At 39.8% G+C, this 18,692-nt stretch overlaps 2 protein-coding genes across 2 annotated transcripts; both read right to left on the bottom strand.

Moving 5' to 3' along the window:
* Window positions 1-578: 578 nt before the first annotated feature.
* On the bottom strand, window positions 579-11,519 carry LOC139145069 (cholesterol side-chain cleavage enzyme, mitochondrial-like). The gene is made up of 5 exons (XM_070716013.1): window positions 11,409-11,519; window positions 10,659-10,824; window positions 8,868-8,946; window positions 7,715-7,871; window positions 579-595 (listed from the first exon to the last, which is right to left on the bottom strand). The coding sequence occupies exons 2-5, from the start codon at window positions 10,694-10,696 to the stop codon at window positions 579-581; spliced, it is 291 nt and encodes a 96-aa protein (XP_070572114.1). The 5' UTR covers window positions 10,697-10,824; window positions 11,409-11,519.
* Window positions 11,520-11,525: 6 nt separating this feature from the next.
* On the bottom strand, window positions 11,526-18,608 carry LOC139138575 (1,25-dihydroxyvitamin D(3) 24-hydroxylase, mitochondrial-like). Its single transcript, XM_070707009.1, has 4 exons — window positions 18,283-18,608; window positions 15,157-15,356; window positions 12,146-12,348; window positions 11,526-11,582 (listed from the first exon to the last, which is right to left on the bottom strand). Exons 1-3 carry the CDS (start codon window positions 18,531-18,533, stop codon window positions 12,146-12,148), a joined length of 654 nt encoding a protein of 217 aa, XP_070563110.1. The 5' UTR covers window positions 18,534-18,608; the 3' UTR covers window positions 11,526-11,582.
* Between the last annotated feature and the right edge of the window lie 84 nt (window positions 18,609-18,692).

Here is an 18,692-nt window from a genome sequence, read left to right as displayed (position 1 = left end):
TGGCAGATGGCGCACTTCTTGCTGCAACATTGTGCTGATCGTAGATTTATCTTAGGGTTGTTTTCCTCGCCCGATTGTTTGTCAGTCACGGTCTTGATGTGTTGTTCCTCCCTCTTCTCCGGCCTACTATTGGTGGTTGTAAAAAAGGTTTATACATTGTTTTACATATAGTCTAGTCTGTCCTCTTTGTCAATGTTGTTGATTTGTTTCCGTACATTTACAGGCAAATAAGATCATCATTTTGCACCAAGAAACTGGACACCATAAACAATGGAGAAAACATAGGCTGTTTCTTGAGTGTACCCGGGCAATTGGCCATGCACGAAATTACATAGCTATTACATAATTATTCTTTTGTACTCCAATGATGCAAGGAGTTCTGAGCTTCACAATGGACAGTTAAAGATAATTGATTGCAGTGACCGATAAAGAAGAAGACTAATTGTCTCTTCGAAATATTTGGGATATTGGAAGCTCAAAGTAAAACATTGATTTCCACTGTTTTATTCAAAATATAATTATTTGTGATGCAGTTAAAATTCAAACTTACTCTTATTGTAGCAAGATGGATCTCCAATTCAGCTAGCCGTTTTACCTGGTAAAAAAAAAAAAAGGTTATGGTTGGTTTCGTGACACAATTGCAGATCAATTCTGGTCTTGAGAAACGGCTTTTTGTCACATTGATGGAATACAATGGTTAAATGCAAACACTGAACTATCAGGTATATAGGTATGAACAACAATGAAAATAATCCATCGGATCGCTCTCTGTCTGTCTGTGTGTCTGTGTGTCTGTCTGTGTGTCTGTGTGTCTGTCTGTCTGTTCTGTCTGTCTGTCTGTCTGTCTGTCTGTTCTGCTCTCTCTCCTCTCTCTCTCTCTCTCTCTCTCTCTCATTCTCTCTCTCATCTCTCTCTCTCTCTCTCTCTCTCCTCTCTCTCTCTCTCTCTCTCTGTTTTGGCGTGTCTAGCATGTACGATGTTGTTATGTAGGTCATTTCCCCCACACTCATCATGACCTGAGTTCAATTAGTCTAGAACATTCTCAAGGTCACTGCCCTTGATGACCTCACAACCTTGAATTCAATTAGTCATGTTTGGAATGTTCTGGAAAGTTGATTAGTTGTGTAAGGGAGATAATTTTAGAACAGTAATTAGCATGTCAATAAAAGTTCTAGATTGTTCTTATATGCCTTTATAAAAGGGACGTGCACAGCTTCCAGTCAGACTTTTGGGATCGTGTCTCTTGTGTGTTACTAAAACTCCAGCAGTAGTCATTCTCAAGACTTTTCAAGACCTTCACTGCCAACGCTGGATTTATACTGTGGACTTTGTGCAGCTTCAAGCCTGCAAGCCAAAGGACTGTTCATTCATCCGACTGACTGTTACAACTCTGAGACTGGAGCTTTGCCGTCCCAGCTGAGATAAGTAGTCTGTACACTTTTAAAGCTTGTACTCTGTCCCTGACTTAGCAATTAGTTTTGTTTTCGTAATAAATTTTGTTTAAAACGGAAACTGCTGAGTTCACCCTTTTGTTCGTTTTCTCTGCACGTAACAAATTGGGGGCTTGTCCGGGATACGAATATTTTGAGCCGTTTGACAACATTTTGCCTACCTTTTCAAAACTACTGTATACTGTGAACTCAGCTAAATTCAATCATGGCGGAATTCAAGCCAGACGAATTTATGGATGACCTTGATCAGGACACATTTAATTCCCTCAGAAAAGACAACCTCATAGCACTGGCCAATTTCCTTAAAGTAGATGTCAAAAGATCTATGCGCAAGCGAGAAATACAGTTCAAGATTGCAAAACATTTAGTTAATTCTGGCCATTTTGAGGAGTCTGCCTTAAAAGATTATGAGCCTGAGTCTTCCTTCGAACTCAAAAAATTGAATTAGAAATACAGGCAGATTCGAGCTAAAAAAATTGGCATTAGAAAAAGAAAAAGAATTACAAATGAAAGAAAAGAATTACAAATGGAAAAAGAGAGACAGGCATTAGAAAAAGAAAGATTAGAAATGGAAGAAAGACAGAAAGAGAGGAATTGGAAATGAAAGAAAAAGAATTGCAAATGGAAGAAAGACAAAGGGAGAAAGAAAGAGAGGAAAAAGAAAAGGAAAGAGAATTAGCAGAACACCGACTGCAGTTAGAAATGAGACGTTTAGAGCTTGGAAGTCAGGAAAATTCTTCCCTTCAGACAATTTTGACATCACTAAGCATTTCAGGTTAGTTCCCCCTTTCCAAGAAAAGGATGTTGATAAATATTTCCTTCATTTTGAGAAAATTGCTCAGAGTCTGAATTGGCCTAAGGAGTCCTGGTCTATGCTTTTGCAGAGTGCTTTGGTGGGTAAAGCCAGAGAAATTTACATTCAGTTGTCAGTAGAGCAGGCTTCAAATTATGATTCTGTGAAGGAATTAATTCTCAAGGGCTATGAGTTGGTGCCTGAAGCTTATCCGTCAGAAATTTAGGGATTGTGAGAAGGTGAAGGATCAAACTTATGTTGAATTTGCTCGAACAAAAGAACAACTGTTTGATCGTTGGTGTTCTTCGGAAAAGGTCAGTCAGAATTATGACAAATTACGACAACTTGTTTTGATTGAGGAATTTAAAAGGTGCATCCGGAGTGACATCAAGACGTTTATCAATGAACAAAAGGCAGATACATTAGAGGTTGCTGCACGTTTGGCCGATGATTATTCATTGACCCACAAATCTTCATTTCTCAGCAAACCATCCCAGTCCTTTTCCTACAGAAACAATGCAGGTAAATTTAACTCCTCCTTTTCATCCAAGAATTTTTCAAAGGACAGTAGGAAATCAAATGACAACAGTTCACAAAGTTCAAGTAACACTCCCACATCATCAGATCCCAAGTCTCAATCTCCTTCTGACAAACAGTTCGGTACACTTTCTTGTAATTATTGCAAGAAAGACGGCCATTTAATGTCAGAGTGTTTCAAATTGAAAAGAAAACGTGAAGGTCAAAGTGGTCAAAGTGGATCTAAGCCCACCGGCTTTATTTCTTCATCAACTCAATTAGAGTCTAATAATGTGTGTAACACATTTTCTGAGGTTAAACCCCTCTTATCCCCAATTAATGAGGTCAAGGTCAATTCTTCTCAAGATAGCATTATGGGTATTTTCGAGCCATTTATTCATAATGGTTTTATATCACTTTCTAGTGATTTCTCTTCCGCTACCCCTGTCAAAATTTTAAGAGATACCGGGGCTTCCCAGTCTCTTTTGTTGGCAGATACCCTGCCGTTTTCTGAAAAGTCATTTTCAGGTTCTAAAGTTCTTATTAAGGGGGTAGATTGTAATGACTACATTCCTGTTCCTCTCCATAATGTCTATTTGTCTTCGGACTTTGTTTCTGGACCTGTGACTTTAGGTATTAGGCCTTTTTTGCCTTTTGAAGGGATTCACCTTCTTCTTGGAAACGACCTTGCTGGGGACAAGGTCATTACTAATCCACTTGTGACTGATAATCCTAGTTTAGATCAGGATCCAGAGCCAATTGAACAAGAGATACCCGATTTATTTCCTTCATGTGCCATTACTCGAGCCATGTCAAAGAAAACTTCCGAGAATCAAAATACTCTCAAAAATAATGTCACAGATGTTGACTTAAATGACACCTTTCTCAGTCAGGTGTTTGACACGGATCATTCCGTTATCCCTCGTGGATTTGAAACTTCCAGTAAAACTTCTGCTGACCAAAGTCAGACATTTTCTAGATCAAATCTCATTGCAGAACAACACAAAGACCCAGATATTTTGTCTTTGTTTGACAGGGTAGATGATGAAGTAAAACTTCAGATAGCTCTGTTTCCTATTATACAAAATCTGGTATTCTCATGCGTAAATGGAGACCTCCAGACGTTTTGGTTGATGACGATTGGGCTATAAAACATCAAATTGTGGTTCCAAAGCCCTACGTGCTGAAATATTGCGCCTGGCCCATGAAACGCCCTGGGCTGGTCATTTGGGAGTAAGGAAAACTTATCATAAAATTCTCAGTCACTTTTATTGGCCTAATCTCAGGCAGATGTAGCACATTTCTGTAAAACTTGTCACACATGTCAAATGGTAGGAAAGCCAAATCAGACCATTCCAAAGGCCCCTTTACAGCCAATTCCTGCATTTCAAGAACCATTAGTAGATACTAATAGACTGTGTTGGGGGGGGGGGGGGGGGGGGGGGAGGGGGGGGGGGAGGGGGGGGGGGGGGGGGGGGGGGGTGGGGGGGGGGGGGGGGGGGGGTTGGGGGGGGGGGGGGGTGGGGGGGGGGGGGGGGGGGGGGGGGGGGGGGGGGGGGGGGGGGGGGGGGGGGGGGGGGGGGGGGGGGGGGGGGGGGGGGGGGGGGGGGGGGGGGGGGGGGGGGGGGGGGGGGGGGGGGGGGGGGGGGGGGGGGGGGGGGGGGGGGGGGGGGGGGGGGGGGGGGGGGGGGTGGGGGGGGGGGTGGGGGGGGGGGGGTGGGGGGGGGGTTGGGGGGGGGGGGGGGGGGGGGGGGGGGGGGGGGGGTGGGGGGGGGGGGGGGGGGGGGGGGGGGGGGGGGGGTGGGGGGGGGTGGGGGCCCCCTACCAAAAACAAGATCAGGAAATGAGTACATGTTGACAATTATGTGTACATCAACTCGGTTTCCAGAAGCCATACCACTGAGAAACATAAAGACAAAGACTATAGTGAGAGCTTTAGTCAAATTTTTCACTTTATTTGGCCTCCCTAAATGTGTCCAGTCCGATCAAGGCTCCAACTTTATGTCTGGTATTTTTCAACAAGTAATGGATCAGCTAGGCATTAAACAGTATAGGTCATCCGCCTATCATCCAGAAAGTCAGGGTGCTCTTGAGCGATTTCATCAAACTTTGAAAAACATGATTAGGACCTACTGTTTTGACACTGAGAAGCAGTGGGATGAAGGAATTCATTTTCTGCTCTTTGCTGTTAGAGAGTCAATTCAGGAGTCTCTTGGTTTTAGCCCATTTGAGCTTGTATTTGGACATACAGTCCGTGGCCCACTTAAGCTCGTTAAAGAGAAATTCCTATCAGACGATGATGATTGTCTGAATATTTTGCAATATGTGTCAGATTTTCGTACAAAACTCTCTAAAGCATGTGAATTAGCCAGAGAAAATCTTGAGTCATCTCAGCAGTCAATGAAAACCAAATATGATAAAAGCACCTCAAAACGGAAGTTTGAACCAGGTCAAAAAGTTCTTGTTCTACTTCCAATTCCTGGCAAACCACTCCATGCTCGTTACTTTGGGCCATACCTAATTGATAGAAATTGAGTGATTTAAATTACATCATAATAACACCTGACAGGCGAAAACAAAAACAGCTATGTCACATAAATATGCTTAAGCCATATTTGGATAGGGATAATCCTACTAAAACAAGCCTGTCAGTACAGTCAGTTCTGGCCATTATGAAGATAGTGATACTGAAACTGACTTGAGTGAAAATACTCTAAACTCAAAGCTGGGCTCGGTCAAGCTTCAGAACTCAGAAATCCTGGAGAAGCTGGAGTCTACAAAGTTGGCACACCTCCAGCCAGAACAACAACAACAGGTGAAAGAACTGCTCCATGAATATAAACACCTGTTTCAAGATGTTCCAACGAGGACAAACGTCATCTATCACGACGTTGATGTTGGGGACAGTAAGCCTGTAAAACAACATCCATACAGACTGAATCCAACAAAAGCGAAATATCTCCAGGAAGAAGTCAAATACCTGCTGGACAATGACTTTATTGAACCCAGTAAAAGTAACTGGAGTTCGCCGTGCATACTTGTTCCCAAATCAGATCACAGTTATCGTATGTGCACGGACTTTAGGAAGGTCAACACTTTAACAAAGACAGACACTTTCCCAATCCCGAGGATTGATGACTGCATCGACCGAGTGGGAAAAGCCAAGTATGTGACAAATTTGACCTACTGAAGGGATTTTGGCAAGTCCCTCTGACGGATCGTGCTCGTGAAATATCCGCCTTTGTTACACCAGACGGATTGTTCCAGTACAAGGTGATGCCATTCGGAATGAAGAACTCTCCGGCAACGTTCCAACGGATGATCAACGACGTCATATCCGGGCTAGATGGGTGTGCAGCTTACGTTGACGACGTAGTCCTGTATAGTGACACCTGGGAGGAACACATCAAGCTCATGCGGAAGTTCTTTGAGAGACTGAGCAAAGCAATGTTGACTGTCAACCTTGCCAAATCTGAGTTTGGTTGGGCTAGGGTAACTTACCTCGGACATACTGTAGGACAGGGTGAGGTAAAACCTGTTGATGCCAAAATCAGTGCCATTTCAAGTTTTCCATACCAACTGCAAACGACAACTGATGCGCTTTCTCGGTATGGCTGGTTACTACAGAAAATTCTGTCCAAATTTCTCCACAATTACTGAGCCTTTGACTAACTTACTTAAAAGAAAGTAAAGTTTGTTTGGTCAGAGCAATGCCAACAGGCATTTGATACACTTAAGCCATACTGCAAAGTGCCCCAGTGTTGTCTGCACCAGATTTCACTTTGCCATTCAAATTAGCTGTAGATGCTAGTGATACGGCTGCTGGTGCTGTTTTATTGCAAGAGGATAGTCATGGTATAGATCATCCTGTTTGCTATTTTTCACGCAAATTTAACAAATCTCAGAGAAACTACTCTACAATTGAAAAAGAGTGTTTATCTTTGATATTAGCTTTACAGCATTTTGAAGTTTATGTTACTTCTTCAAATCAGCCAATAGTGGTTTATATTGATCACAACCCTCTTGTTTTTCTGCAGAAATTTAAAGGCAAAAATCAGAGATTGCTAAGATGGAGTTTAATGTTACAGGAGTTTAATCTTGACATTAGACATATCAAAGGCAGAGACAATTTAATTGCAGACTGTCTCTCTCGTATTTAGAGTTTATTGTTGTTCACTTTCAAGAAATTTTACTTTAGAGTTAAACAAAATTTGAGTACTTAAATCCTTTTCAAGATTACATTTGTAAAAGAAAGATTTTTCTTTGAAAATTTTCTTTTTTTGAAGAGGGGGTGTGTTATGTAGGTCATTCCCCCACACTCATGACCTGAGCTCAATTAGTCTAGAACATTCTCAAGGTCACTGCCCTTGATGACCTCACAACCTTGAATTCAATTAGTCATGTTTGGAATGTTCTGGAAAGTTGATTAGTTGTGTAAGGAGATAATTTTAGAACAGTAATAGCATATAAAAGTTCTAGATTGTTCTTATATGCCTTTATAAAAGGGACGTGCACAGCTTCCAGTCAGACTTTTGGGGATCGTGTCTCTTGTGTGTTACTAAAACTCCAGCAGTAGTCATTCTCAAGACTTTTCAAGACCTTCACTGTCAACGCTGGATTTATACTGTGGACTTTGTGCAGCTTCAAGCCTGCAAGCCAAAGGACTGTTCATTCATCCGACTGACTGTTACAACTCTGAGACTGGAGCTTTGCCGTCCCAGCTGAGATAAGTAGTCTGTACACTTTTAAAGCTTGTACTCTGTCCCTGACTTAGCAATTAGTTTTGTTTTCGTAATAAATTTTGTTTTAAACGAAACTGCTGAGTTCACCCTTTTGTTCGTTTTCTCTGCACGTAACAATGTGCATGTAAACACTGTACTGTGTTTGTGTTTGTGTGTGTGTTTACACGACATAAGTGCATATTAGGAAAAAAGGGGGCAATACATAAGCTCACCAATGCACATCCTAGGTCCATATCCAAATGGTAGCGATTTAAACCCGTAGAACTGTTCATTTTCCTCTCGGATCCATCTCTCAGGGCGGAATTCCAGTGGATCTGGGAAGTTTGCCGGATCCTGACCCATCAACCAAACATTCGCTCCTATGACAGTCTGAAAGTATATTTGAAACAATAGATAATGGTAACCATGTCACTTGCTCTAATATATCAGATTACTTGACTAACTTAGACGAATTGAATATGGCTGTATTTGGACTGATATTAAAGGTACCGTCACCTGTAATCTAAATATGCCCATATATGGTCAAAAATGCGTTCCATGGTATTGAAAATGCCATGTGTGGGCGCTGTTTTTAAAAAGCGGCCACCCGCTTAAAGTCTGTGATTGAATAGATTTTCTCTTTCCATGGTTACTGTGGCAAAATTGGAACAGGTGACAGAATACCTTTAATGCACTGTCGCTCACTGTCGCAACATTCAAGGTAGCGGCATTTTTTAAAAGGATATGTATAGAAAACAATATTTTTTCTTTTCTTTTTCTACCTCTCAAGGAGCATTGAATTGCAAACTATCCGCCTGGCAAACACCATCCATCCTGAAATGTATATCAGTTTACTATTCGCGAATGACCTCTAGTCTGGAGTGAAATTATGCAATATAGAGCCGACTGTACGTATCCGCATAATATCCACGTGTACATGGGATGATATCCACGTGTACATGGGATGATATCCACGTGTACAGGGGATGATGTCATAATTTTATAGTTTTAATTGTATTCGTATATACCATTGTATATGAGAGGTATGCTTAAGGATACAAGTGGAGAAGGAACAACGTCCAGCAGTATGTAACATCTACACATAAGAAATAAACAGTGTTATATTTCAGCCAAAACTCTATTTCTGTATCCTGACTATATCGCTGGCTACTCCTCATTGGAAGGCAGTAAACTGTAATGACAAGTTGAACGAAAGGTTATTGCAACGATTTTTAGAGTCAAACGACGTGAAGTACATAAAATTGAAATAATGAAATTCTGATTGGTGGAAAGAAAGAAGTAAAATATGTTGTGTTTGATATTTTGTCAGGCAATTACAAATGAAGAGTCGTTGAAATACTACAAAGTCCCATTAGTTTAACTCACTTTGGCGGGAATTCTATAACCTCTGATTATAACATCCTTGTCCAGAATACGAGAGAGCTGGGCAGCGGTAGGATACACTCTGACGAAAAAAGCACAAAGACAATAACGTTATATTTTTACATTAAGTTAACAATTCGCATGAAATAACAAGCTTACATCATGCTGAAAGATACGCGGTGAAAGAGCATGGCAATTTGACTGTAGTAATCACATTCTCTGCAACAACGAAGATAATACTTTGTGGATCAACTCTGACTGGCCTGAAGATCCTAGTCAACACCACAGTGTGCATGTGACTAATGATGCATGGATATTTTCCCCTCGCTTTTAATTTTCGCAAAACCGTGACTTAGAAAGTATTAAAAGGTAAGATTGTGCTCATTTATTCCCTTATTCATTGTGTTCAGGTACCAACATGACGTTTTTAAATTACTGTAACCAATGTTTTTTGTTTTACAAAAGTCTTATGAATCACATTTCTATAGGTTGTGTGGGGGGATATACAATTACTTTTATAGAGTGAACAGGACTCCTCTGGAGTGTGGAAAGATTCTTTAGCCAGAGACCCCTTCCTAAGTACTCAGTTACTAGCTTTGTAGACTCTCTCAAGAACAAAACGTTCCCATCTTGCCCCGACAATGCTAAGTCCGATTCAACAACACATCATAAAAACGAACAGAATATCCAGCGTGGGAAGGCAGACGGGAGTAGTTTTATAATAATAATAATAATAATAATAGTTCTTTATTTCAGACTGAAATGTCCATATAAGGAAAATACAAAAGGAAGCATCTGCAAAATTCACTCAGTCTCCGGGATGTATGCTATTTGCTCAAAAGTTTACAGTTTGAAAAAAAATACAAACCAGAGCGGAAAAAAAATTACAAAAGATAATTGCTTTCTCCAATGCTTAAATAATGTAAACTCTGTCACTGTTTCTGATGAACAGATCGCAGCAAGTAACACATTTGATGACTTTTCAAGCCTACACTCAAAACTGTACATATTACGCCTAATAACTTCACCAAGGGACATGACATGGTTTGTTGCGAACATAGCTGAAGCACTACAATGGAGGAAGACCGAGAAGTTTTATCTCAAAGTTAAGTATTATTTACAGATCTGAAGTTAAAACACTGTGGGCGATATTTTCCATTTTTGTTACACAACACTGCCTTAGAGAAACTATCAATACTTCAAGTGTTCACCAACATAGTTTTGGCAAAAACTCATTGTTACCAATATACTGATTATTATTATTATCATCCTTTATTAATCCAATACAAAAATGGAAATGTGTTGTGGTGTACACAGTCTAAAAACAAATATTCTACAATAGATATAATACAAAGAGATCACACAGATTAAAAAGCGCAGTTCCAGATAACAGACAAAGCACTTGTCGATCAACAACAGTACAATTTAAAATAATCCTAACAGTAGCCATCGATGAGTTTTTTCACCTGTTAGAAAATTGGTTTAGAATCCTCACTGCTGAGGGTACAAAAGTATTTCTAAACCTGATTGTGCGGCACCTGACTGAATAGTATCTGGTACAAGACCTAAGTTTATTGAAATTACTAATCAGTGGATACGTTTTGTCAGACAATATAGTTGAAGATTTTTTTTCACTGATTTCATATACAAGTCATCAAAACTATACAATGGTACGCCTAGAATATTCCTAGCAGCTTTGATGACATGATTTATCTGAACTTTATTAGAAGAGGAATATGGACATATTGAAGGGCATTCGGGGATGATCAAGCTGAAAAATGGATCAACTTTCACCTCATAGTCTCTCTGAGCACTGCTTTCAAGTACGGCATCCGGTTTACATGTTCGTGTGTTGGCGTCTCTCCCGTTGGAACGACTCGCTTGATTTCCTCGTATAAAGATTCCTGTACGTGTGATGCTTTGCTAAACAGTACAGGACCCAAAGGAATGTATTTGAAGTCTGCAATGCATATAAACAGAGTCTTCAAATTACTTCAGGGCTATTTTGACTTGTAAAGCATTCAGCTTAGACCAATAGACCCGTTTCATAAATTAAAATCTCTATAGTAAAGGTACATAGCATAGTAGCTATTGAACCATGACACTATATCTTACACTAAAGGCCAAGCGGCAAAATCGAGTGGTTTCGGTTGCCGAGGCTATCCTTCCCTTACCCGCTGATTCTAAACTAATTAAAGCCATACATAATGGAAGATGTAAAAAAGCCGTGAAATTGTGTGAGAATTACATGTCTGCCTAAACTTCGGTGAGACCTTTGACATATTTGATTCAGCTGTGCACCCTACACACAAACATGTAAATGGCAGCAAGCGATTTTCAAAACTAGGGGAATTTCACATAGTAAGTGCACCTTCCATTTTACTGGCCTTACTGTCCCCTTAGGACTAGTACCTCATCTCTTCATCCATATTTGTTAAGCTACTTATTGTTTATATATAAATCATAATAACATTGAACGGTCGTATATCACTAATAGTTTAAAATGGTATAATTTGAAATTTAAATGAATTAATTGAGCAATACCGTATCCACAGCTGCAGCGAGTAACTCCGTTGCATTGGCGTAAATTTCATTGATCTCAAGCGTTCCCTTGATGAACAAGTACGTAATGAAATCAGTTCCTGCCACATCGATGTCTTCTCTCCAGAGGCCAGCCTTTAGTGACGTCATTCACCCTCTCGTCAATTAATGTTTTAGCTATTACAGTCAAATTTCATGAGAGAGTAAATTGTTAGTATGCATGTAATATTCTTACATGCATGTATCCTCGCTCATCTACTAAGAATTGATAATACCATGAAGAAGATCAGAAAAATGTACAGCAGACTCTCTGCCTGACAATTTGTCCATATTTGGTTCTCTCCACACTCATTCTTCATAGCCATAATTATGAAATGTTTATGTACTACATCTGAATATTCGAATACTTATTTGCATAATTATATGGTAATCATGAGTACTTAGATAGGTGTAGATGACTATTGTCGAAAAAAATATCCTTACATGTATGTTATGTGTCCCGTCAAACCGGTCAAGGGTCGTCAAATCTGTTTACATAACAGGCATGCTGACATAATGATATAAATTCAATGGAATATTTGCATACTTTCTGATTTTGTAACAATTCAAAAATTGTACGATTGATACGATTTGAACTACTTCAAGAAACTGCATGGAATGAAAAGACAAAACGGTTTTCATTTTGATAAAACTGATTGATTTGAAATGACTGTGATTGATTTGACACAAATCTACATTACCTAATGCAAAGATGGTATCCCATGCTCTGAGTTGTTTCCTCCAAGGTTTACTGTTGAACTTTTATAAAGATGAACCGGGAATACGAACAACCACATCAAGGAATCAAACATATCATGTACAGCCTGGATAAACTCTTGGGCCTCTGGGTGTGGTTTGTCGTCTAGGAGATTCAATTTCTTGTTCAAAATAACGGAACAGGCCGCTGTAAAATAGGAATGGAGAATAAGATTTTACAGTTACAGAAACATCTGTATAGAATCTTGTATTTTCTGCTAAAAAGACAAGCCTATGAGTTTCCATGTCAACGCAACACTATTTTCGATATTTTCCGACATTTTAATATAGTGGTGAATATCAAGTGAGTCAGTCCAATCACAGTCCATATGTGAAATTTGCAGCGGGTACTTGTAGACACAGACAAATAGAAAGACAGACTAGCAACGCGGCATGCCTTTTGTTCCATGGTCGTCTCGGTAGACTATGGCCTTTTCATATTAAAATGAGCTTCACAGGTGTTAGATTTTTGGAGACTTTGTTCGTGGTTGATAATTGCACGAGATTATGCGAAAAGTACGACGAGATGGCATCGTGCTGCCAGTCGCGTAGCAACCATACTTACTTTGTGAGCTCTCAGGGCAGAAACACTGCTTCACGCCAATCAAAACATAACACGCCAGCAGTTTCATAAACACGTCCTTCCATGACCAACTTTTAAAAGACGATATGACTGACCGTAAACCATTGAGTAAAACCAGACAGTATCGATAAAAGACTTTTAAATTTTGGTTCAAACACACTCATTATATATTCATAAAAATGTGAGAGGAATTTTTAAAAAGGTAAAACTCACTTTCCCGAAGCTCAAAAATTTCCCGTTTTCGCCAGCACGCCAATTCCGCTCAGCACCACACGATAACAACAACACCAATTTTGCCAAACATACTTTCACTTAAAAATTGGCGAAAATCAGGAAATTACCGAAGGATGCATGGTCGGCACTCTTCGAAAAAGAGAGGCGAGAGCTACCTGAGGAGAGACTAACATGGAGGGCTTACATAAGCGCTTCACACCTTGAACAATTCCCGTTGCTAGTCTGTCTTTCTATTTGTCTTAGTTGTAGATAATGGATACATGAGGTGTGAAAAGTAGTTGAAAAGACACAACTGCTACTATACAAAAGATGTTTATTCTTCCTTACGTTTCGGACGTGCCTGGATGACCTTCATCAGAGGCTGTACAGACACAGTGGAAAAAAGGGGGACGAAAATTACATTTTGTTCTACTCGGTTAATGAATAGGAGAACAAATACGCAGATATTTAGCGTATATTAGGCAATGCAGAAATGGTTTGGTAGCATGTAAAATCTATAGTAGAAATGTGACTACTGTAAAGAAGGAACAAACAAAAATTGAAATAGCTGAAAAAGACAATGAAGTTGTGTAGGAAAATCAAACAATGCAATATATTGACAGGTGGATACTGTAATTCCTGAAAGAAACCAGAAAGGAACTTACAAGTATGTAAACACTACTGTTCGGTTTGAGCCGTGATAGTGAACAAAGAAAAACGAAAAATGGGCTCCTAAGATTACATATGAATAGTGGGGCCTCTTAAGAAGGGTCGACGTTAACTACCAGTCTATTTTGTTAATTCCAAGAGGATGGATGGTGCCCAGATTATAGATATATTGTATTTCCATTTGTTTTCTGATTTTTGTTTGTGTTGATGATATTTTGCAGATTCCAAACATTGCAAAATTGTTAATATTATGGTCCTTCATATTAAAGTGTTCGTCTTTTTTTGTTTTGATGTTATATACATATGTTTTACTATAACCCAAACGGGATTCGTATGTCCATGTTTTTAGTTTCCTGCCAGTTTCTCCGATATATACAAGCTTATCACATTGTCAACAGTTGATGCCGTATATGATATTGCTGGTGTTGCAAGTTATATTGCCAATGAATGGGTGACGTGAACCAATTTTATTGTCGTTGACTCTGTCTGTGTTGAGGATGAATTTACACTGGTTGCAGTGGCCGCATCTATTGCATGATCATGGGCTTTGCACGCATCACGTCTGGGTTGTAACAATTGTGATCTTGATTTGAGTCTAGCGAAAACCAACTACCGAGGACAGAATATCACTTGAAATTACTTTCAACCCCAAACTACCAAACATACCTGCGATTATCAACAGATACTGAGACATAATCCAGGCAACTCAAGACACAAGAGACATTTTCTGCAAACCGCCCATAGTTTCATACAGACAACCTAGCAATCTCTCAAAATTTCTCGTCAGAGCCAGAGTTAACAACAACCAGAAAAACACAAAACTCAGCCCAGGATCATACAATAGATGCGGCCACTACAACCAGTGTAAATTCATCATCAACATAAACAAAAATGAGAAAACAAATGGAAATACAATATATCTATAATCTGGGCACCATTTATCCTCTAGGAATTACAAAAAAGACTGGTAGCTAACATCGACCACTGTTAAGAAGCCCTGTTACAACCGATAACGTAGTAACTAACCGATATCGTATCAAACCCGATAACGTAACAGGCCCCCACCATTCATCTGAAACCTATAGGGAGCCCATTTTCTTTTTTCTTTGTTCACTGTCACGGCTCAAACCAAACAGAAGTGTTCATGTATTTTAATATGTTCAGTCATCCTTGTAGTGTACATACAATGTTCTGTTATAAGGTCATATTCAAGATGGTGAATGAAATACAAGTAGCTTGCTGCAGCCTATCGCGTGTCCTTATCATTTAGATCATCTACATAGCTATTTGACTCTGGTAAACGAAAGTCTGTTTATTCATGGAGAGATACCTACACATATACATTTACTGTCTACCATCTAGCTTATCCAACCGGAACTAAGATGGCAGAGGTCATACAGGGATCATGAAAGTGGCTTATTGCTTTTTCCCATGGTTCATAATTGATCATAGCGAAAGCGATATGAATCTTTGCTTGAGAAATGTACTTACAATCAAGTGACCATTTGAAGACTGTATTTTCTATATCAGGCACGATGTTGTCTTTGCCATAGTTACTTCTGCCCCTTACGAGTGAATTGACCAGGTCCGTGATGACGTCATTGACAGTGTCACTGTATGTGGCAACTTCACGCGGTCTCATCATCCGTTTGCTTAGTGCAGCTCTGTTGCGATGCCAGTCCGCTCCTTCGCTGATAAAAATTGATCAGAAAAAAGACATCCAAAGTTTATCATGCGAACACGGTTGAAGTCTTTCTGAGGCTGAACAAAATATCAGGTTTGATTCTCATCTCAGGTCTCTCACAAATGACACCACACGGGATTTAAACTGTATTTTAGGGTTCTCCTTTGTTCAAGGATTAAGCAACCGACATATCAGCAGCAACGCGGAGACGTTTAAAGGGAGGCCGTCCTCGGAACTGCGCGTGTGCGAACTTCTTGTTTACAATGTATTCCATGCATGATATCCGGATGCATCACGTCATGCAACATTTAAAGTTTCTTATTTTCTTCCTTGTTAGCAAACATGTTTTAACTTTCATCAATCGCTAATTTGACTATGGATATACGGCTTACCAAACTGCTGACAACATTTCTATAACTACTACAAACTATTTTATCAGATACCCTCCGTCAAACGTCTGCGCACAGAACTGCACCAGACATGTTTATTTATCTTTGTACAGGCCCTACAAGCTTAATAAATATTTTGCCATATGATAGTCGGGCGGATTTCAAAGTTTTTTGATCAGATAGGTTTAAAAATTTTAATTGTATTGAGGGGGATCTCAAGAAAAGTAAGATTTCTCTCGTGATTCTCCAGCCCCCGCCAGTATGTATGAAAGCTGCCTTAAAGTTGGTATTACAGAGGTCTTGATTCAGGACAGCATTGCACACCTTCCATTGACAACTAGAAGGTTTGTATTCGTGTACCGTACATTTTAAGTGGCCATTCTTTGTAACGCTATTTGTCTACTGAACAGTGGAAACCACTGTGTAATGAGTAATTCTCTGAATGAAACAATTAAACGATACACAACTATCCCTACAATCGTTGCACGGTAGTCCATGCAGTCTTGAAATGTGCAACACCAAGTTACAGTACAGTTACCAATGATTTTGACGATGAGATACAGCTGGATATTGATACACTACCTAATTAGGTTTGTCAGTTTGCTCTTGAATTTACCCTTTTAGTGGTCAACTTTTACAACTTTGCGCCAACATCAGACAGACTAAAACAGCAGGTGACGCAGCAAGATGTCTGTAAACTAATTTACTATGTAGTATGTTTATATCTTTACAGCAGCTATCAGTTTCAATGGTGACACACACAGAGACTGGTTGCCAAGTTTTACAAGCAGTTCAAATTCACGGAGAGGTGGTAAAAGAACAACGTTACTGCAAATTTAGACTCAAGGACAGTGTTCTTTGTAGTTGAATATCAATAAAGTTCATGACTTCAAAATGATAGAGTGATGTGTAAAATGAACAAACTTTACTTTGGTTTTTTTGAATGACACCACATTTCTCAATGAGCTGACATCGGGGCCTACTTCAGTATGAAGTGAACTTGGGGGTTTCAGGCTATTTCGTGAACGTCATTTGTTTTCTATATTGACAAGATTGTAGCGACAAGCGATAAAAACATTGCAACATTGTAAGAGTGTTTATCATTTCTATTTGATCCGACGTTTTTATTAAACACAAAAAATCTAAAACTAACAACCCAAGGTCTTTGTGTCAGCAACTTTCTAGCCTAAAAAAACTCAGACAACAGTTTTCTATATTGACAAGATTGTAGCGATAAAAACCTTGCAACATTGTAAGAGTGTTTCTCATTTGTATTTGATCCGACGTTTTCATTAAACAGAAAAAAAATATATAAAACTAACAACCCAAGGGCTTTGGGTCAGCAACTTTCTAGTCTAAACAACTCAGACAAGTGTTTTGTCGAACGAAGAAATAATTCAAAACTAAGTAAAACATTTCTCTTCAACTCAAATCTAACCAAAATCTAAAAGTAGTACAAAATGGATCACACAAAAAAGTAGTAAATTTTGCAATGGACGTGTACATCATTTTTCAAATTTTACTTGAAGTAGACGACCTGAATGGGTTATATTTAATTGTCACTAGTACTATAATCGCTGGTAGTGGCAATAGTTGCTAAATCTAGCAATGTTATATTTCATTTGGCCTATTCCAAGGTACGCTTGGTTGCTGAGACGTGGACATAGTTTCGGTATGCGTAGCTGATGTAGACACAGGTATAGGTTGCGTCAGGACATCCTGAGTTGGAGAGGGAGGGAAGGGTTTCTTCGGTACATACCCCATGAACCAGTAAATTCTGCCGTATCTCACGCCTATAAATGCTTGGTTTTACACTTTTGTAGTATTCAATATGCTCCAGAACATTTGCAGTCAGTTTTTTTACCGATGTTCCCAGATGATTTGCCTGGCAGGAAACTGCCAGTTTTCAAGTACCGCAAAACAATGTTGTTGGCCGTTTGCTTTGAAATACCACCACAACGTTTACCAATTTCTGAAAATGACAGACTGTTTAAATACAACTGAACAATCTTCTCTCTCACTTCAGCTGGTGTCGTCCGGGAGCCATCCATGTTGCGTTTTTTGTCTGGTTCAACGTCTGTTTGTACAAATGTACAGATCATTACGCTTGTGAAACTGATAGCTGCTAATTACGTGTCAGCGTATGTATACAAAGCCCCACCATGGCTGGCAATACCAGAACATCTCGTTGTCTGAGTTTTATATTAGTTGCCTGACTCAAAGCCCTGAAAGGAGTTAGGTAATGAGCAATAATCAGAGTTCAGGCAGGTATAGGTCATTTTATTGAATTACGCTCACTTTGGTTTATTTTGCCGTTCAAAGTTCCGATACATGTTGTGTCGTCGTAATAGACCCACTTTCGATGGCAGTTGGCCCGCAGCTATCCGTGGCGGGGTTGACCTTTGACCCGCATAGCGATCCCCGCTACCCCGCCAACAGATAGCTGCGTTTCCACAGCTATAACTGAACGCTCCCTTGAGCACATCGACCTACCCTATTTAAAAGCCTCTGACATTCACATGCACGTTTGGACTGTGTACTTACTGAAGTAGGACACCAAGGCCGAGGTTTCGCTCCTGCCTGTGAATTAACCATGGGTCGATCTGTACCCTTCTCGGATATTTTCCCTCATTTCTCAACACGAATTCGAAATCTTTTGGATCTGTTAAGGTCACTAAATTATTCGAGCCAAGCTTCTGCTTCCAAATCGGACCGTAATCTCGCTTGAATTGGTGAATCAGCTTCCAAGGTTTCTGCAATTGTCCGCTTAATACAGCTTTCATAACTTCTAGCATACCGGGTCCTGGTATTTCGTCAAAGGATTTCACATCTTTGCTGTCGATACCGTCGGCTTCCTTAACGAGGTTGGTGGTAGACAGATTCGTATGTCCCCTCTGTGCTGTTTGAAAACTACATGACCCCCTGACCACTTTGCAGTTTTCAAATTAAAGGTG

This window comes from Ptychodera flava, chromosome 1, assembly GCF_041260155.1.
Source record: "Ptychodera flava strain L36383 chromosome 1, AS_Pfla_20210202, whole genome shotgun sequence".
Taxonomy (NCBI): domain Eukaryota; kingdom Metazoa; phylum Hemichordata; class Enteropneusta; family Ptychoderidae; genus Ptychodera; species Ptychodera flava.
Note: the sequence above shows the minus strand (reverse complement) of the source record. Positions and strands in the feature narration are given on the sequence as shown.